The sequence below is a fragment of the Hyperoodon ampullatus genome, assembly GCF_949752795.1.
Source record: "Hyperoodon ampullatus genome assembly, chromosome: 12".
NCBI classification, from domain to species: Eukaryota; Metazoa; Chordata; class Mammalia; order Artiodactyla; family Ziphiidae; genus Hyperoodon; species Hyperoodon ampullatus.
The window spans coordinates 6,659,132-6,681,587 of NC_136925.1; the positions used below are offsets into that span (position 1 = coordinate 6,659,132).

The 22,456-nt window shown below is 33.3% G+C and overlaps 1 protein-coding gene across 3 annotated transcripts in view; it reads right to left on the minus strand.

Annotated features, from left to right (window-relative positions):
* Positions 1-22,456, minus strand: part of SENP6 (SUMO specific peptidase 6) — a 109,796-nt gene that overhangs the window by 49,148 nt on the left and 38,192 nt on the right. For 2 of the 3 annotated variants that reach the window (XM_079716177.1, XM_079716175.1), the window contains exons 6-7: positions 18,979-18,999; positions 9,166-9,236 (exon numbers count right to left, since the gene is read on the minus strand). In XM_079716177.1, coding sequence (XP_079572303.1) covers positions 9,166-9,236; positions 18,979-18,999 — 92 coding nt within the window. The remainder of the gene's footprint in view (positions 1-9,165; positions 9,237-18,978; positions 19,000-22,456) is intronic. The other variant, XM_079716176.1, reaches the window with a different exon arrangement.

The following is a 22,456-nucleotide window of genomic DNA, read 5'->3' on the forward strand; positions in this document are numbered from 1 at the left end:
AATAAATTTCTACTGAGGTCCTTATCAAAAAAAAAAAGAAAATGCAAAGAATTACATTAATTAGACATTTTAAGATGAAACTTCTGAAACCAACGTGATGTGGAAGTATGGCAAATGACTGACAGTGTATGGGAAACTAGAGTAGATCTACAAAGAGACAATAAGCATAAATAAGTTAATGTCAATGTCAGGATTAACAAATTCCTTTGGGATTCTATCTTCCATGGAAAGAGAAAAACATTTGAGAAGATTATGACAATTCATGTGAAAATTAACTAGCTTCAAATTATAGCCAGAAACATAATATGGCAAAAGATTTAAAACCTGACTGGTCCAGGAATGGCAAATGCCTAACAAGAGGCTCATGGAAGTTTTAGCAGCTAACTGATCATGGAAGTCATTTTTGCTAAACTGTGCCAAACCCTCAACAAAGTACTCCAGGGAGGTACTTGAGATGAAACCTATGTGACACTCCTGCTTTCATTGAATGCCCCCTTCTGGGGATGAGAAGGTGAATACTGAGTGTTTACCCAAGACCACACAAAACAAACACCAAGATTAACACGAGACACCATAAAGCTCCTGGCAGAGAACACAGGCAAAGCATTCTCTGACATAAATAGTACCAATGTTTTCTTAGGTCAGTCTCCCAAGGCAATAGAAGTAAAAGCGAAAAGAAACAAATGGGACCTAATCAAACTTACCCACTTTTGCACAGCAAAGGAAACCATAAACAAAACGAAAAGACAATCTATGGACTGGGAGAACATATTTTCAAATGATGAGACTGACAAGGGCTTAATTTCCAAAATATACAAACAGCGCATATGACTCAAAAACAAAAAAAAAACCCCAAACAATCCAATCAAAAAACAGGCAGAAGACACAGACATTTCTCCAAAGAAGATATACAGATGGCCAATAGGCACATGAAAAGATGCTCAACATCACAAATTATCAGAGAAATGCAAATCAAAACTACAATGAGGAATCACTGTACACCAGTCAGAATGGCCATCACCAAGAAGTCCACAAACAATAAATGCTGGAGAGGGTGTGGAGAAAAGGGAGCCCTTCTTCACTGTTGGTGGAAATATAAATTGGTGCAGCCACTATGGAGAACAGTATGGAGGTTCCTTAAAAAACTAAAAATAGAATTACCATATGACCCAGCAATCCCATTCCTGGGCATATATCCAGAGGAAACTCTCATTCAAAAAGATACATGCACCCCAATGTTCACAGCACCACTATTTACAATAGCCAAGACATGGAAGCAACCTAAATGTCCATCAACAGATGAATGTATAAAGAAGACTGATATGTGTGTATATACACACACACACACACACACACACACACAGGAATACTACTTCCCCATAAAAAAGAATGAAATAACCTCATTTGCAGTAACATGGATGGACCTAGAGATTATCATACTAAGACAAAGAAAAGAAATATCACATGATATCACTTATATATGCAGAATCTAAAATGATACAAATGCACTTATTAAAAAAAACAAAACAAAAAACAGAAACAGACTCACAGACATAGAAAACAAATTTATGGTTACCAAAGAGGAAAGTGGGGAAGGGATAAATTAGGAGTTTGGGATTAGCAGATACAAACTACTATATATAAAACAGATAGACAACAAGACAAGGCCCTATTGCAGGGCACAGAGAACTATATTCAATATCTTATAATAACTTATAATGGAAAAAATATGAAAAATAATATATATTTATAACTGAATCACTTTGCTGTACACCAGACACTAACACAACAGTTGTAAAGCAACTACATACTTCAATGAAAAAAAAAAAAGATTGGGATATTTCCTGCTGGATTTTCTAGCTCAACGTCTTTTTAATATACCACACTATTTCCAGATATGCAGAAAAGGTAAGAATATGGAAGATATTATGAGACAAGTAAAAGTGATTAATAGGTTGGATCTTTAGAATAAATTTTAAAACCTAAACTTAAAAAAAAATGTCCTCCATAAAAAGAACATTTATAGTAGCTTTACTCATAATCTTAAAACAAACAAACAAAAAAACCCTGGATGGGCTTCCCTGGTGGCGCAATGGTTGACAGTCCGCCTGCCGATGCAGGGGACACGGGTTCGTGCCCCGGTCCGGGAAGATCCCACATGCTGCGGAGCAGCTGGGCCCGTGAGCATGGCCACTGAGCCTGCGCGTCTGGAGCCTGTGCTCTGCAACGGTAGACGCCACAGCAGTGAGAGGTCCGTGTACCGCAAAAAAAAAAAAAAAAAAAAAAAAAAAAAAACCCTGGAAACAACTCAGGTGTCCATCATCAGGAGAATGATAAACAAACTGGTACAGCCATACAATGGAACACTAAAGTAACAAATTACTAATGCATGCAACAACATGGGTGAATCTCAAAAAAACTATCCAGAGTGAAAAGAAGACTTACAACAAAGAGTACACATTGTATTATTCCACTTATATGAAAATAGTTACCTTTGAGGGGGCAGGGATGAGGAGTAACTGAAAGGAACATAAGGGAACTTTCTGCAGTGATGATATCATTTGCACTATGTCTTCCCAGGGCTTTGGGTTAGTAAGGTATGTGTACTTGTCAAAATGTATTTAACTGTACACTTATGACTTGTGCATTTCATCGTATGTAAATTTTATTTCAAAAGAGAAAAAGAAAACTAAAACATATATTGAACTCTAGATAATGATATGCCTGCTGAAGTGTTTAGGAGTAAACTGTACTGGTGTCTGTAACTTACTCTAAAATGCATTGGAAAAAAATAAGATGAGTTTATATATAAATGGATGATTAGATACACGGATATGTGATAAAGTTAAGTATAGAAAAGTGTTAACTGTAGAATCTATGTAGTAGATATATGTGTATTCACTGTGAAAGTCTTTCAACTTTTTGGTATCTTTGAAAATTTTCATAATAGAAGTCAGAGGTGGGGTGGGGCAAGGACAGCCCTTAACTTTTTTGTTTGAAAATTTAGTTGTGATATTACTAATCTGCTGGAAATTATATACCTCAAGGATAGTTAGAACACAAACAACTATCTTTATTACGGTTATTTATTTGCTTTTAAGTTATTTTTATCGTCTGTCAAAAGAGAAAGACTAATTAGAAAAACAGCTGGTTTTCTTCATCATGTAGCTGTTACTATGACTGGTTTTCAGTATATAAAGATGGCAGTCATATATCACATTCTCATTACAACCTCCTTAAAAATCACTTTGTCTATGCTAAATATGTGATAAACAGGCAAAGGAGACAATAGGCAGACATGAATAAAAGAAGAAATCCAAATGGCCACTGAACACATAAAATGCTTCGTTAGTAAGGAGGAAATTAAAAAAAAAACAAACAAATACTACTTCCCTATCAGCCTGGCAAAGCCTGAAGGATGGTAATATCTAATGTTGCTGAGGAGCATGTGAGAAAACAGGCCCACTCAGATCCTGCTTGCTGGGAGCTGACACCCTTTACAGAAAGCATTTTGGCAGTAATATATCAAAAGTCTTTAAAATGTGCATAAACTTTGTCCTTATAATTTTATTTCTAGGGATTTGATCTAAGGAAGTAATAGATAAAATACATAATATGAGCTAAATTATTAATAATATATATAATATCAAAACATTAAAAACCAAATTATGGTACATAAATATAGTGGGTCACTACGCATTCATGAAAAAAATGACCACAGAGTCTTGGCTATATTAACTTGTAAAGTCCACTATATATAAATTCATCTATTTGATTCTTAAACTTCCTTTGTGTTTTTCATTCTGGTTTTCTTCTGATATTCCAATATCTTTTAATGAGAATATAGAAACTGGATAATAACGTAACAAAGTAAAAAGCAAGTTACAGAACAGTAAACATAGTATAAACGCATTTTTAAAAAATGGGTATATATGCATAGAAGTCTAGCAAGTTATATGTTAAAGTACCAGGAGAAGATACCCTGACTGGTTAAGAGTGAGCGGATATTTTTCTTCTGCACATGAGTTAAATAGTGCTAAGTCAGGTGATTTAGGTTGAAATCATAATGTAATTACATTAAGAATATAATTAAATGTTCACTCACAGACAGTATATAACGTCTATTAATTCTCTGACAAGAATACAAAGAACAGACTGGAAAACAAAAAGGAAGTTTAAGAAAGAAAAGAAAGAATAGAGAAAAAAATAAGAGATCTTAATTTATAGTTGTATGTTGTTATTTTACATGCTTAGAAAAAATATAAAAAGAACACCAAACAAAAAAGCAATAGGATATCTGATCTATCCAAAAATTATACTTAATAGTTTACAAGCTTTAATTTAATCCTAGAGAACTGCTTATCAATGCTTGTTAGCTTAGTGCTAATAAATGGCTATAATTCATATTAAGTGCCTCTTAAATGCAAAATAAAGGAGAAAAACAACAATAAAGCAAGTTACTTTAAGTGTTAAGAACTATAAAAAGACAGTGATTTCTTTTTAGGAGAAAATTATCCCAGGTGCTACGCCAGTAACTACTGATCCTGGGGTTTGAAATCTCACCATTTTAAAAACTATCTCCGGGCTTCCCTGGTGGTGCAGTGGGTGAGAATCTGCCTGCCAATGCAGGGGACATGGGTTCGAGCCCTGGTCTGGGAAGATCGCACATGCTGCGGAGCAACTGGGCCCGTGAGCCACAGCTACTGAGCCTGCGCGTCTGGAGCCTGTGCTCCGCAACAAGAGAGGCCACGACAGTGAGAGGCCTGCGCACCGCGATGAAGAGTGGCCCCCGCTCGCCACAACTAGAGAAAGCCCTCGCACAGAAACGAAGACCCAACACAGCCAAAAATAAATAAATTTATTTAAAAAAAAAACAAAACTATCTCCAAATGAAATCCTAAAATAAAATGCAATCTTTATGCAACAATATATATGCAGTATTGTTATAGCACTGTCATTCATACTATACACAAGTATATGTGTACCTACCTAACACAAAAGCCGCTATAGTTTACAAGTTAAATATACCAATATCCCTTTCCCGAAGTTTACAAATATTACCTGTCCACATGATATGTGTGTGTGTGTATATATATTTTGGGTTGGCCAAAAAGTGTGTTTGTTTTTTCCATAGGATGCCTCTAGTAGTGCTTAGTTGTCTTTAAATTCATTTGAAACAATATTGTTAGATTGTGTTGTGACAGTTGTCATATCAGTGTGCATTTAATTAAAACAAAACTTATCAAAACTGGTGAATTTTTGTGTGGCCATTTTAATATTGAAGATGGAAGAAAAAAGCAACGTTTTTGGCACATTATGCTTTATTATTTCAAGAAAGGTTAAAAACGCAAATGAAACGAAAAAGAAAGATTTGTGCAATGTATGGGGAAGGTGCTGTGATTGATCAAATGTGTCAAAGGTGGTTGGTTTGTGAAGTTTCGTGCTGGAGATTTCTTGCTGGACGATGCTCCACGGTCGGGTAGACCACCTGAAGTTGATAGCAATCAAATCGAGAACAATCAACATTATACCACACGAGAGATAGCCGACGTACTCAAAATATCCAAATCAAGAGTTGAAACCATTGGCACCAGCTTGGTTATGTTAACTGCTTTGATGTTTGGGATCCACAGAAGTTAAGTGGAAGAAACCTTGAGCGTATTTCTCCACATGATTCTCTTCTGAAATGTAACGAAAACGTTCCATTTTTAAAGCAAATCGTGACGGGCTATGAAAAGTGGGTACTGTACACTAATGTGGAAAGGAAGAGATCGTGGGGCAAGTGAAATGAAGCACCACCAACCACACCAAAGGCAGGTCTTCGTCCAAAGAAGGTGATGTTCTGTATATGGCGGGATTGGAAGGGAGTCCTCTATTATGGGCTCCTTCTGGAAAACCAAACAATTAATTCTAACAAGTACTGTTCCCAGTTAGACCAACTGAAAGCAGCACCCGACGACAAGCATCCGGAATTAGTCAACAGAAAACGCATGATCTTCCATCAGGATAACACAAGACCACATGTTCCTCTGATGACCAGGCAAAAGCTGTTACAGCTTGGCTGGGAAGTTCTGATTCATCCACCGTATTCATCAGACATTGCACCTTTGTATTTACATTTATTTCGGCCTTTACAAAATTCTCTTAATGGAAAAAATTTCTATTCTCCGAAAGACTGTAAAAGGCAACTGGTACAGTTCTTTGTTCGAAAAGATAAAAAGTTTTGGGAACATGGAATAATGAAGTTGCCTGAAAAATGGCATAAGGTAGTGGAACAAAAGGGTGAATACATTGTTCAATAAAGTTCTTGGTGAAAATCAAAAATGTGTCTTTTATTTTTGCTTAAAAACCAAAGAAACTTTCTGGCCAACCCTATATATATATATATATATATAGATAGATAGATATACATATATATACACACACATATATATACACACACATATATATAACATATATATATGCATATATGTTATATATATGTATATGTGTGTATATATATATGTATATAAGTATGTATTTACACACACACTTTATTATGAGTCCACAGGCATGAAGTGGATAGGTAAGTAAAGGAGACGGTACAGCTCTTTCCTACAAAAGAATTTTAATTAATAAATGTAAAAGAAATAAAGAAAATAGAAAATTACCATTAGATAAACACCAAATAATAATTGTTGCCAGCAAGATCCACTAAAAGATGCAAAATCAGTGGGTGCAATTTTGAGGAAAAAGAGGGTATCTGCATAGTGTCAGAGTATCTCTCCCAAGATCTTTATTAAGTACAAAGGGAAAAAAAATAATTTTACAGTGGAGAAACCCAGCAGAAACCACCTAACCAAGGTATCATGTTTAACATCACCAGCAGTAAGACAAATCAACATCATACAACCCCTGATATAATGTGTAGAAAAAGACACAACATCACTTTCATGAAAGTCTTGCCAAAAATGCATAGCCTCAATCTAATCATAAGATAACATCATACAAACTTCCAAACAGAAAGGCATTCTATGAAGTAACTGTCCATTACTCTTCAAAATTGTCAAGGAAACTTAGGAGATGTGACAAACAAATGCAATGTAAGATCCCAAACTAGATCGTAGAACAGAAAAAAGTTACCAGTGAAAAACTGGTGAAATGAGACCAAGGTCTGTTGCTTAGTTAAGAATGTTATACCAATGCCAATTTCTTAGTTTTGTAAATGCACCATGATTGTAACATGTTAACATTAGGAGCAGCTGGGTAAAGGGTAAATGAGTCCTATTTTAATAACTTTCCAGTAGTCTAAAATGATTTCAAAATAAAAAGTTTTTCTTAAAAAAAGGTTATTCTTATCTACTTAATGAATATTGTTGAATAAACAAAAAATTTTTCAAAAAAGTCTGGGGCTGATTGGTATCTAAAAACCATATAATGGGCCAAATCACTTAACTTACTGAAATGCATTTGTGTAAAGGGAATGATAATAGTACCTATTGTGCAGTTCTTCCCTAAGGATTAGGAGTAAGTTTCTTTCTGATCTAAGGAGAAAACAGTAAAGCACAGTGGTTAAGAGAATGCATGGCCTTTAGCATTAACTAGACCTGGATTCCAATACTAGTCTGTGTCCTTGAGCAAGCTGTGTAATCCCTCTGAGCCTCAATTTCCTCCTCTGTACAAAATGTAGGTAAAGTTGAATTTAGCTTATTGAGATCTTGGGTAGGGAGCGACAATAAAAACAAATAATGAATGTAAAGCATCTGACTCAGCATCTAGGGCAGATTAAGAATTCAATAAAGGTTTAAGGTGTGAATGTTAAAGAGGCTAGTCATTATTACTACACTTAATAAACTTAGTGAACAGAACTATGCATTGCGAAGTATAATAATTCACATTCATAACTGCAAAGTTGTTAAGAAAGGATGAAGCTAAGTTTGGAATATTCTCTTTATAAAATAGGTTATGTTCAATATATGCATAAAAGATTTTCATCCAAACTAGAAGAAAAATATAGGTGCTTCAAAATAAAAAAAGAAACAACAAACTGCTGGCAGTCAGGAAAACCTAGCTGCTATCTATCTATTTATGCTGCACTGGGTCTTAGTTGCAGCATGCAGGATCTTTAGTTGTGGCATGCAGACTTCTTAGTTGTGGCACGTGGACTCTTAGTTGCAGCATGTGAACTCTTTAGTTGTGGCATGAATGCGGGATCTAGTTCCCCGACCAGGGATCGAACCCGGGCCCCTGCACTGGCAGCACGGAGTCTTACCCACTGGAGCTGCTTAAAATCATTAGATTTTGGATAATAAGAGCCCCTAGTGCTATTTAAATAAGCAAAGGCCTATGGAATTAAGAGATACAAACTACTATTCATAAAATATACAAGCAACAAGGATATATTCCATAGCACAGGGAATTACAGCCATTATCTTGTAATAACTTAATAAAGAGTAACCTGTAAAAATACTGAATCACAATGCTGTACATCTGAAACTAATATAATATTGTAAATCAACTATAATTTTTTTAAAAAGTCAAAAAATAAATAAATAAACAAGCAAAAAGGTCTGGGACAAACAAGATGGACACACAGATTAAGAATCTGTATTCTAGATAATGAACATCAATTAGATGGTGAAACATTTTTCATAAATGCTATCTCTTATTTGATTTTTGCTTAATATATCACTGTATTAAAAATTATTTCAATGCAAATATAAACTTCTACTTACAATAATTTTCCAACATCTACTATTAGCACAGTTTTATCAGGTATGGACTCTTTTTAATTCAGTGCCTAATGTATTCTAAATTTTAGGATCAAAACCATTTTAATCAAGAAAATCACATAATGTAAGATTATAACAAAGAGCAACAAAACACAATTTTGAAGCTATAACCCACCTAGAGTTAATATTTGGATCCTGAGTTTAACAACAATGCTAATATAATCAAAAAGATTTCCAACTATAATCACCTGAATGTGCACTCCTTGAATCATTCCCCAATGATTTCAGGTCACAATTAAAATAAATAAATTCTCAAATCAATTATAAAAAAATGGGTCTATATATTTCTATTATACCTGGGAATATTCTAAAACTGGTACCATATTCCTATTCTACCTTCCTTACAACTACTCAAAACCCTTCACAGGTGTAACAAAAAAAACTGCACACTTACCAACACTTTGGGGCCGACTTAACCTTACAGGATTACTTTCAAATTTTTGGACATGAGGTGGGTATTCTTTCCTAGAAAAGGAAATTTATATAGTTTCAGTCTAAAAGAAAAAAATATTTTTAAAATGAAAAAGTAGAGGGAATACTTAAAATATGTTTATCAAAAGCAAATCATAGCTTGTTTGTCATATAAAAAGTGGTACTATAAAATAGTAACACTATATTACCCAAATATAGTAAACCTTAATGCACTATAAGATCCCTAAGGGCAGTGACTATATTTTCTTTGAACTGTCAATCTATGAAAGCTGACAGCAGGCAGTCTTTCAAACAAATATTTAATAAATAAATACAAGTATTTGTCCTTTCAAAGTAGTCACTTTGGAAAGTTATATATTTATTCCCCCAATACACAAAACTTTAGAATTTTTCTTTTGGAACTGCCTTCATAATCTGTTAAAAATACTTTAAAAAAACTCCTAATATTTCATTGTCACATGCATTTTTGGAATAAAAAAAGTTAGCTTATAATAAATACTCAACTTGCCCAATTTTGCTGTAAATGCTTCTAGTTGTTTAAAGATCAACGAATAAAGAATAAAGAGTGAATAAATAAGATCTTGTCCTTGAGGATAATTCCAAAAGCACTACAAAAAATGTTATGTACAAAACTAGAAATCATGAAATAAGTATTTTAGTCTTATAATATGACTACATTATGGGGGTATAATTATACTTTAAAAAATATATTATATTGTCAGACTTCACACCTAACCAATTTTCAGAATTCTGAACAGGAATCCTTAGTAAATAAGGATCCTAAAACACTATAGGAGTCCAAATATACAATAGTTTGGGAGAAAAGCAAAAAACCTATAGCTAATTTTGGGGTAAAAGCATTAAAGAAGGAGGTTTGCAAAAAATGCAATAAACCAGGGAGCTACAATAGCTACCTTCCTATCCTAAACAAAAGCTTCTAAAAATATTTCCATTTTATTTAACGGGGGAATTAAAGGAGGTTATTCTGTTACTTGTAATGTTATTTGCATTCACCCGAGTGATCAATACTTATCACAGGGCAATATAATTAATTTAATTAATTAAACAAAAATCCTAAAGGAATTTTCCTGTAAGGATTTCATATTCTTATATTGTAAAAGTCAGAGCACCTAAATTGAAAACAAAATATGAAAATGACACAAGAAGAAAATAATAAGAGTAGTGATAGTAGTGTATTTGTGACAGCAGTTAGCAAATAGTGAGCATCATGTGCCAGGTACTGTTCTAAGTGCTTTGTATCTATTAATTACTTTAATCTTCACAATAACCTTATAAAGTATATACTATTGTTAGCACTTTACAGATGAGGAAACTGAGGCAAAACGAGGTTAATTAACTTGCCCATGGTCACACAACTATTAAATACCAACACCAGAATCTGAATCTTGGCAAACTGCACCAATATTGATGAGTAACGGTGTTTTCACCATTTCAAATATTATTACTGAGCAGCATTTGGTACAACTGGGTAATTTTCACACTGTCAAAATTTTAAGATTCGTGAGGATACGAGTTGTGAAGATGAGAATTTGCCTTAGAGATAGTGGTACTAGTGTTATTAAAAATAAGGTAGGTTTTCAGCTCCTAACTACATTAAGCTTTAAAAAAATGCATGTTTTTATATACTACACGTGCTCACACTAAAAACGATATAACATAGTCTTATCTTTAAAACAATTTTTTAATCTCTAATTTTTATAACTCTATACTGGAAAAGTAAAGATACCAACTATAAAATGCAACCGAGTCAATAAATCTGAAGCAAAATATGATGATACAGTTATATTAAACTACAAAACCTCTATGCATTATATATTTTTTAAATAGTGGACAACAGAAACAGTAGGTATTCTTAAATACTAAGGATTATCAACAAGCAAAATAATTTGACAGAGTGGCCACAAAATCTGAAATACATATTTTGGATTTTGGTCTGCTTCATTACTTATTCTGGGGTATGCTATAAACACAGGTTTATTCAGTAATAACTGGCAAAAATCATTGGAGGCAACATATCATAGATGTGCAGGGATTTCTGAAAATGCTACACTAATTCACACTGCTCTTTGCTGTTTGACACAGTGCACTGAACCATGCACTGCTGATGAGGAACGAACAACGCACTGAATATATCACATGTAACATCCATGACCTATCATGTATTGTAATGTAATGTTAAAAATTATGTATATTTGCCAACATTTCCAAACCTTATGGCCATTCTGTATCCAATATTTACTACATCTTTCCCTATACAGACAGAGCAGATTGTTTTTAAAAATGTATTATAATGAGTAAATTACAGAAATAAAAGCATACCTTAAGTATAATATAAGAATACAAGAATTTCAGAATAAAAGTAGTATTTGTTTAATACGGGAATTAAAAGAACTTTCTAGCTATAATCTTGTGTTCTTTAAAACTTAGTTTTTAAAAGAAACTTTGTTAGGTAATCAAAAATGAAATTTCATGTTAATTTCTTAATTTGAGAGTTCCATCACTCTACAGACACTAAAATTTCAAACTCCAAACTAGTATGATGCTTAAGGCTAGAATTTAATTTCCTGGTGGATTTTCTTTCCTACCTCAAACCAAGCAGAAACAGAGAAGTGTCCCTATCTTCTGTCTTCTACCAAGCGGGAGCATTTTTTTTGCTTCTGAGGGTTTGTGTTCTGTATAGAAGCTTTAGAGAAAACCTCACTTCATGGACCCAGCGTTTTTACAAGCTGCATAAAATGAACTGGAGAGCTTTTTTTTCCCTTCTGTGCAGAACTCTTTAAATAACATCAGAATCCTTATTAAAGATTAGACAGGCTTCAGACCTGTCTTTTCTTTTTTTAATAAACTTTATTTTACAATAATTTTAGATTTGCTGAAGACTTGAAAAGACAATTCAGAATTCTCTTATATCCCTTACCCAGTTTTTCTTAACGTTAACACCTTCATTACCCTCATACATATGTCAAAAAAAGAAATCAACATTTGTACACTGCTATTAACTAAATGCCAGGCTTTATTTGAACTTCACCAGCTATTCCACTAATATCCTTTGTTTGTTCCAGAATCCAATCTAGGATCCACTGCATTTAGTCATCATGTCTCCTTAGTCTCTTTTTTGTTTCCCAGACTGTTTTGTTTCCCACTGTTTTTCATGACCTTGACACTTTGGAAGAGACTGGTTAGTTATTTTGTAGAATGCCCCACAATGTGGGTTTGTCTGATGTTTTTCTCATGATTAGACTGAAGTTGTAGGTTTGGTGGACAGTGCCCATCTCATCACATCATATCAGGGGTTACATGGCATCAATGATTTACATCACTAGTGAGGTTACCCTTGATCATCTGGCTAAAGTAGTGTTTGCCAGGTTTCTCCACTCCAAAGTTATTTTCCCTTTCGACATTCTATTTGGAAGCAAGTCCAATCAGTCCAGCCCACAAAAGGGGCAGAGGTAGTTAAACTCTACTTCCTGAAGAGGAAACTATCTACACATATTTGGAATTCTTCTGTATAAACACCTGTCAGTTTTCCCCAATTCATTTTATGCAGCTTATAAAAACTCCAGGATAGTTCAATAAATAAATCACTTATTCAATCATTTATACCAGTATGACTCATGGATATTTATTTTATACTTTAGATTATAATCCAATTGTTTCAGTTTTGGCCCCTGGGAGCTCTTTCAGTTGGCTCCCGTGTTCCTTTCATGTGATCTCATTCTTTTTTTTTAAATTCTGGTAAAACATACACAAAATTTACAGAAATATGGAATGCTTTGCCAATCTGCATGTCGTCCTTATACAAGGGCCATGAAAATCTCTGTATTGTTCCAATTTTAGTATATGTGCTGCTGAAGCAAGTACCCCTTTGTTTTTTGAATACCTGTTTGGATTCTGATACTACAAGATACTCTATGATCATTTTGTGTTTTCCCTAACCCATCCCTAGAATCAGCCGTTTCTCCATGTTCCTTTTATTAGAGTGGTATTAGAAACCAGGATCTGAGTGCTGCTTTTTTTTTTTTTAAGTTGGTTTTGAAACTCATTTTATAAATCGTTCCATTGCTCGAACTGATCTCAAAAGATGTAAATTCCTATAAAATAAATTAAATGTGTTCACTTTTCATGAAAATGCATTATTCCAAATTCATGTTTAAACTGTAATCTAATTTTTGAAGAGATGTATTAAAATCTCCCGAAGTTGCACTCTAACCAAGAACGTCTTGCATTTTAGATATTTTAGGGGAGCTTTTACACAGCTCGTTGTTACACTCTCATCGAGTGTCTCCATTATAAAATGTGCTCCGTTATACTATTTAGTGCTTCTAATCCTTAATTCTATTTCATTTGTTGCTAAAATTCTACTCATGCTTTCCTTTTGTTTGCATTTCTTTTGACTCTAAGAGTCAAGAGACCCCTTTACTTACAAATTGTTATTTTATAAATATCTGATTCTGGTAAACAACATGATATAGCTGGGTTTAATTCAACCAGTTTGTCTCTTATTAAATATATTCGACCTGATCACAATCATTATTGCATCTGATAAACTTCATGTTTTCCTTTCATCTTACTGTATTAGTTGTTTCTTATATTTCTGTTTGTTTATTTTCACTCTTTCCCCCTATTTTTACTGATTTGCACAATTACCTTTCATTTGTTTTTCCTCCCCTAGTTAATTTAACAAATAGTTACCTTCCCTCTCTCAACGCTTATTCCAACTGCATATTTTGTTCATTAACGTGTTCTCAAGATTCCAACTATTTCCTCAAACAAGATATTCTGCTGCGTCATCCCTAAGGGGATGAGATCTTTAAAACCCTTTTACTTCTCCCTCCTACCCCATTCAGTCCTCCTTTTACTCTGCCCTTCTACCTCTCCAGTTCCTAGACTTTGCTGAGATAGTTTTGAATAGTCACAGATTATTACTGATGTTCTTTTGTAGCATATCTCTCTTTGGTAAGTAAATCAAGCTTAGCCTTAACTGAATGCCACTGACGTAAGTTTTTAGTTTTATTTTTTTTTTTTGACTTAAGTTTTTAATTGTGCCAAATTATAAATCATATACAAAAGATTATTATTTTTTTTAAATCTCAAAGATTTATCAGGTAATAACACTTCCCTACCTAAAATGACCTGAAAGCTTCTAGTGAGTGCACCACATAAAACCCAAACTCTTCAGATCATCTTACAGAAAGCCTTTTATGATCTAGGGGCCCTAGCTGACCTTAACCAAACCCACCCCGCAGTCCTTTCTGTTCTTTGAACATGCCAAACTCACTGCAGCATTAATATCTTAGCACCACCTCTTCCCTATGTGGAAAAGCCATCTCTATGATCACTGAATGGCTGACCGTTCATTCAGTCCTTGCTTAAATGTTAGCTTCATAGTTGAGTGTCTCTCTGAACATCTAAAGAAACCATACTGTCACTCTATACCACATCATCCAATTGCACTTTTTTGCACAGAACTTATTTTTTGGTGTTTTACTTGTTCATTATCAGTTTTTGCCCATCAAAATGTAAACTACACGAGAGCAGATATCTTGTTTGTTTTGTTCATCACTGTATCCTTATACCTAGAACACAGCAGGCACTTGATAAATATTTGGAAGTAATAAATGTGTATAACTAAGAGGCAGTACGTAATTAGAAGTGTATGTATCACGTCAAATAATTGTACAATCATGCTGAACAAGAGTGGTAATGTAAACACTGGACCACTGGCCACCATGCAGAGCCACCATAAAGTAATTCAAAATATTAGCCTATGTGCAAATACCATACTTCAGGCACCGTAAACTAAACATTTATGGATCAGACAGGTTAGCTGGAAAGTGAAGATACTTGGAATCTCTAGTCTGTTTGCTGCTCCACTGTCTAGGCTTTTCCCCATGTTTCCATATCCAATCACTGTTTTCTTCACAGTATGCTTTATTATGTGGTAAGACATGTCATTCTTCTCTTCCCCCACTTCTCCTTCTTTTTATAAAATAAGTTGCGTCTCTTACTTTTCTCAAATATTTACTCTCCTAAATAAACTTTAGAATCAATTGGCCAAATTTCCTAAAATAACAAAGTCAGCAAGATGTCTGACTAAAATTGCATTAAGTTTATTTTAAGGAGCACTGATTTCAAATAACCAACCAGGAACCTAATATAGGCCTCAGATCAGGTTCTTTAGATATATTTATAAAGGATCTACACATCATTAATTTTATTACTGAATATTTAATTTTAGTTGCTACTGTGAATGAAATTTTGGTCTTTCCAATATATACTGCAATTGATCAGAGTGAATAAAAAATTATTAATATTATTAGTCTTGTAGTCTATCATCTTGCTATGGTCTTATTATATCTAAGGTTTCAGATGACTCATAATTCTAAGGAAGGCAGTACCATCTGAATATAATTTTATTTTCAGATACCTTGAGACACCAATTTATAATGCTAATATAAATTGGTACCACCTGTCTGCAAAACAATTTCGCAATACCTATCAAGAGCATTAAAAACATCTGTAACCTAGCCCAAAGAATCCTTTCCCAGAGATTTATCTTAAGAGATGCACTTAGAGATTTACATGCAAAGTTGTTCATCTATGTGTCATATACCAAGGGTCCCCAACCCCCAGGCCTCGGCTGGTCCGCGGCCTGTTAGGAACCGGGCCGCACAGCAGGAGGTGAGCGGCCGGTGAGGGAGCGAAGCTTCGTCTGCCCCTCCCCATCACTCGAATTACTGCCTGAACCATCCCCTGCCCACCCCCTTCCATGGAAAAATTGTCTTCCATGAAACCGGTCCCTGGTACCAAAAAGGATGGGGACCTCTGTCATATACAACAGTGAAAAACAACAAGAAATGGACTAATGGGTAAATAAATTATGTATACCTGCAGGACAAGGTATTACATAATCATTACAAATCATTTTTAGAAGCCAACTTAACAGGGGAAAAGGCTAGGACATACTGTTAAGTGAAAACTCAGAATATGCAGCTGTACTTTTATTATGACTGCGTGTATCAGGTATATTTAAAAGTACACAGGAAAAAGAATATTGGAAAGAAATGCATAAAGATACTAATGATGTAATTTTCGATTATAAGAGCTTTTTAAAAATTATAAAATCTTTCATTGTAATACTTGTCTTTTCAAATACCCGCTTTAAGTAAACATTTCTAGTGTTTCATGTCTTTTATTGTATTCTTTTCCCTTTGTATCTTTTTGTTGTTTCAAAATTCTCTACGATACTCACATATTTACAATAAAAATATTTAAAAAAATTTTTAATTTGAAAATTACTATGTGCTTCAGTTTCATAACAGGTCAACTGTCTTTATCTAAGGAGGAAAAAAAAAGTTCCAATACCAGATTAAATATTCTAGGTTGCTGGTGCTACCACATACACTATATCCACAACCCAACTGTCCAAGAGTCAGAAAAGAATTCAAGTCATTCAAGTTGTCAAAGTCACCCACAACAAAGAAAAATGGCAGCACAGTTTTTAAGTTTGCAAGCTCTGGACCTTAGTGTCGTTGTTTAATTTTTATTCCAGCTTTTTGGTTTTAAACCTAAAATATACCTCACTGTGACCAGTATACAGTATAAAGGGAAAAAACCTGGAAAAGATTAACCTTCCACAACTACCTAACTTTTGTTTATTAGATAAACCATCCTCTTTTAAAGAAATCATTTAGATCAGAGATTTACAGTCCTTCACGTGTTAAGGGATAAAGATAAAAGATTTTCTATTACTTTTCAAAGGTCAGAAAAAAAAGATGTGGCTTTGTTCATGAGGGAGGAAAAATGGCTTACGTAAAAAAAATTTACAAAGTAAAATCTACTGACACAAAAGTTCTTCTTAGTTTATCTCTCACAAAGATAAAATAATTTTAGGTGAGATTCCAAAGGATTGATGGGCTAAATTGAACCTAACAGTAAGTAACTAAGCTGCTGAATAAAGCATTCCAGTGTATTCATCATAACATATTTTACAAATAGCTGCTGCTTCACGCCTAGCCCCTGGCGGTAATGTTGGTACAAAAAGACAAAGAATTTCAGCACCTATTATTACAGAAATTTCAAACTTTACAGTGTATATGTCAGTTTCAAATAATTATCTCATAACAGAACAAATCTCTGTTCTTCACAAATCTCCTTTAAAATTGGACAAATATCATTATCCCCATTTTAGAGTAAGTTATGTGCCTACTGGTAATGCTGGTTACTTAATTCTACATCTCTGACTTCTATTCCAGTATTATTCCAACAGGAATATAAGCTCCAAGAGAGTAGGGATTTTTGTCTGCCCCTAGAAGAGTGCCTGGCACATAGAGTCATTGAAATATTTGCTGAATGTATCAATGAATAAATTTCCACAACAGAAATATGCATTAGAAGCCAAAACAGTAGAAAAAAATCAGTATAAACCCACCAAGGCTATTGTAAGAGAATAATCTAAGATCTTTATACTATTCTGATAATATAACAGTACCTATATTTTATGTACTACAACATAAAGGAAAGAATTTGTTTATTTCTATAAAACAACAGTCTGGTTCACGTGTGACTGTATAGTTACTTAAAAACATCTTATTAATGATCTTCTCCCCAAAATATAGTCACTTATGAATTAAAAATTCAAAAGATATAAAATGACTCATCTATGTCTGACAAGAAATAATAATTTACTCAAAGAGAAAAACAGACACAATAGAAAAATAATTTTTCTTTCCCAGGAGGAAGGTAGTAAAATATTTGCACATTCATTTCAACCAGGTAAGAACTGTGAAGTATTTCAGAATTATAAAATATGCCTAAATCTTTTGCTGACAGGATCATCTTTAGTTCAGAAACCTGGTGTTCATGAAGTAAGATGGAATATATAGCATTCTATAAAATACTGCAAGTTGTCCTCTTTGCCTCCTCTATACCTTTAAACAAAATTATAGTCAAAGTTACATAATTAAATAAAATTATAGAATGTCCCTTCTTTTGACCATCGCCAATGATATGAAAGTACTGGTTTAAAACAAGGGCTGTTTACCTGTTTTGGGAGGGGAGAATTCATAAAAGGTTCTTGAGACTCATGGAAGCAAGAAAAAAAGATATGCACATGCACAAAAATTTCCACATACATACATTGAGGAGAGGAGCTATTCTTATGGGCATTTGATTTAGAACAACTACAATCATTTCACTATTCTAAGAAATGTGTGTTCTTAAAAACTTGTTTCCATGTTATTTACATTATTCAACATTTCTGCTAAAGGATGATGAATTTGCCAGTGTTATTACAAAGGGAACAAAGAGTGATCATAAAATTCTGTCACAAATTTTTGATGTTTAGAGCTTTAACTCCAAGCTTAAGGGTATTCTACTTCTATTTTTCCCCTCACTCTACTAAAGTATAAAACAAAAATATTACCACTAAAATACAAGAAATATTTAAATTAAGCAACTGAAAACAATTTTACTACTAAGATCCTGAAATATTCTATTTTTAAAATGAAAGTAGTTACATATCAGTATAATATATAATAATCATTCATGGAAAAAAAATATATATATTGAGAATTATGGTGAAATATTACCCACATAAGTCAAATATCATGTTGTGCTATTAGTTTCCTTTTTATTAAAATAATTAATAAACTTAATGATGAACTCTAATTCAATGGACATTCTTCAAAGCATATAAATAATCTGGTATTTTACTGCTGTATCCATGCTCTAATTTCATCAATATTGAGCTTACCTTTCCTTTCGGTCCAGACTGCTTAAAACATGAAAAAGAAAAAAAATGTAAGAGGCAAGACCTCATTTTTGATATATCATTGTAGTTTTAGTAACTGCAGTCAATAAGGCAAAACTCTGTGATTAATTTGTTTTAAACACATTATATATATGTTATATACTAGTGTTTTGAATCTTGTCAGATATGTAAGTTGGCTTTCAATTTTTGTCAGTACAGAAAATAATTTATATCTAAACATATTTACAGAATAAAAAAGTATGTACAAAGATTGAAAAATTCTTGAAAAAGCTTTATTTAACCATCCAACATTTGAGGATATACGTTATTTTAGAGTGGTTAAAGAAATTGTCTTCAAGGAACAATACAACTTCCTAAAAGTTATAAAATTTTTAGAGGTCCCAATCCCATTGTCAGGCGTGATTAAAGTCATCCCTCGGTTATCTGCACAGGAATGGTTCTAGGACCCAAGGCAGATAACAAAATAGTGGGTGCTCAAGTCCCTTATATAAAGGGTATAGTATTTGCATATAACCTAAGCACATCCTCCCATATACTGCAAATCATCTCTAGATTACTTATAATACCTAATACAATGTAAATGCTATGTGAACAGTTTTGAGTACCAGCAAATTCAAGTTTTGCTTTTTGGAAATTTCTGGAATTTTTTCCTTGGATTTTTTTTTATCTGTGCTTGGTTGAATCCACAGATGTGGAACCCCCAGATACAGAAGTCCAACTGTATTTGCTTCTGAGTAAGAAAACAAAAATTTTTTAAGGCTGAAACTTTTGCACAAAAGCTTTAGATTAAATACAAATACAGTACACGGTTTGGGACACAAGAAAAGTCTGGGACTTAAAATCATGGCCTCTAACCAAAAGTCCAATGTATAAAAGGTCCACCCTTCTCCACAATTCATGGAAAATCTAAAAAGCTATCAATATCAAGTACTCAAGGGTAAAATTATAAAACCCTCAATTTAGAATAAGATTCACATCCTAGAATTATTCCTATTACAAAAGAAACTAAATATTCAGAACTGTAAGCAAAACATAATTCACAAAAATCCCTGAGTCCCCATATTAACTCATATTCCTATCATGTGAAGTACACAGTAAAATATCAATTTAATCCTAGCAAATTAAGGAAAAATAATATGGTAAGTTGGTTTTACATAAACAACATTGAAAAGAAACACATTTTAAGAAAAGTTTTAATAGTAAGGAAAAGAATTATTATAAACTTACACGAATACCACATTTGAAATTTTACTTCTGCTATTTTAAAAATGGGATAATCTGTATAAAATAAATTTATGTTGGACAAATGACAGAAAAATGAAGGAAAATTATCATGCCCCTATTAAAGTGAAACAAAATACAAACATAAAAGTTTAAATATAGTCTGTCTATTCTTATATACTTATTTCTTATGGTGTAATATTTCCAGGAAAAGTAAAATAAAAACAAAAAATTAGACGTTAATACCTAATCTAGCCATTCCCAACCCTACACTGTTGTGCTCAAGAAGTGAGAAGAGTTTAGTACTCTCTTGTTTTTATTCTTTAAACTCACCTGTTGAGAGTAAAAGAGGTAGAAGACAGAGTAGAAGTAGAAGAAACAGGTTTGGTTCTTTCCAATAAACCAAGGGAGTTAGGAAGAAAACGAAACCAAAAAATATATACACCATCCTCATTTCTCTTATCCTTGAGAAAAATGCACTTACTATATCTAATTTATACATTATGGTAATTCTCCAATACTCCTCAATATGTGTTTATTACCAAAGCCCTGCCCTAGAAGAGTTTATATATATTAAAAAAAAAAGAAGAAGAAGAAGAAGAAAGAAAAAAGCTTTTAAAAAATGAGACGGGAAGCCATTATCAATAACGTAGGACTTTGTAAAAATGTCGACTTACATTCTTTTTGGACTATTTCTGCTCTTAAAATTTAAAAAAAGGAAAGAAAAAAGATAGACTGATTGATTCTGGTACCCATGACCTGATTTTGGATTTCAAACATTCTTTCAAAGTGGTGCTTTTCATTAATAATTAAAACTTGCTTATTCCAGGAGCCCATTTTCCCATTTATGGATTATATATGCTTTTGTAGACATTCATTTCCCCCTACGGTCCTTTTAAGTCTTTCTACCTATCCTCAATAAAAAACAACAAAAAAAAAGTGAAAATGTAAATAAAACATAAACTAGTAAATGTGCTCTTTTTCCAAGTGTGGTTAAAGTTAGGAGTGGAGATGGTATAGTTATAAAGATTTTTAATTTTCTGCATTTCATTTCTTCCATACTAATACTATCCTCCTCCATCACTGCTAGTATATAAACAATCTATCTTTTAAATATGAATTAAATTAACATTTGGAATAGCAGTAAGAAAACTGATTGCAATCATAATATTCTCCAAATAGCAGCTAATCTGATCTGATACTCATTTCTTTTAGATTAAAAACGTGTGAAACACTTGTTCCCATATCTTACAAATTATTCAAAATGCAGGTCTGATTTACTTAAAAGACAAGTTATACCACTCACCCCAGGAGTAATGGATTATGTGTGTGAATTACCAACTGGTGGCATTTCCTTTAATAATTTCAAATTAAGAGTTGAGAAAATACGAAAAATTAGGAGAAAATGTAAAAGCCAGTGTGCTCATCCTCATCTGAGGCCTGACAATTGTGCCAACACTACACTAATTAAAACCAAAAGTTTGGTAGCAATCATCTCAGGTGAAGGCTTTTTTCATGCCTTTGAAGATGTGGTTCCTAATGCATGGAGTGTTCTCTTTTAGCAAAACACTCAAAGCTTCTTTAATACTTCCTTTGTGAACTCCTCACTGCTCCCTTCTCTGTAAACAGTACTACACATACTTTGTATATCTCTACACTGCACTCACCAGGTAATCATTTGTTTACCTTTCTGTCCTTTACCCTAACCACACTTGAGCTTCAAGGCAAATACTGTCATATTCATCTTTGACTACTTTGTACCTATGCCTGGTATGTAGCATAAAATCACTCAATATTTTTGAAGGAAGAAAAGTGGAAAAACTCTCAATGACTGGTATTTGAACTTCAAAATCTTTTTAATGACAGTCACACTGCAGTAGGACTAAGAAATGTTTATTTTATAAGAGACAAACATAAGTAGAATCTGTTTTCCTTAATAGATTGTTTCTTTAAATACAAATTAAATTAGGTGTGTGTGTGTGTGTGTGAGAGAGAGAAACAGTATATTACTAGTAAATACCGCTTCCTATTAACAGAATCTAATCTTTTATACAGATGAGCAATGATACACATGGCAAGGTATAAGATGTGCCAGGACCTAGAACAAAACAAAACACAAACCAATTCCCAAACTGGAATCAGTTTTTTAACATTACCAATGAAGAAAGGAGGGATGAGGAGAATAAGGCATAGTGTAAATAATTCTAAACTGGTAGATAACTTCTAAACCAATAATAAT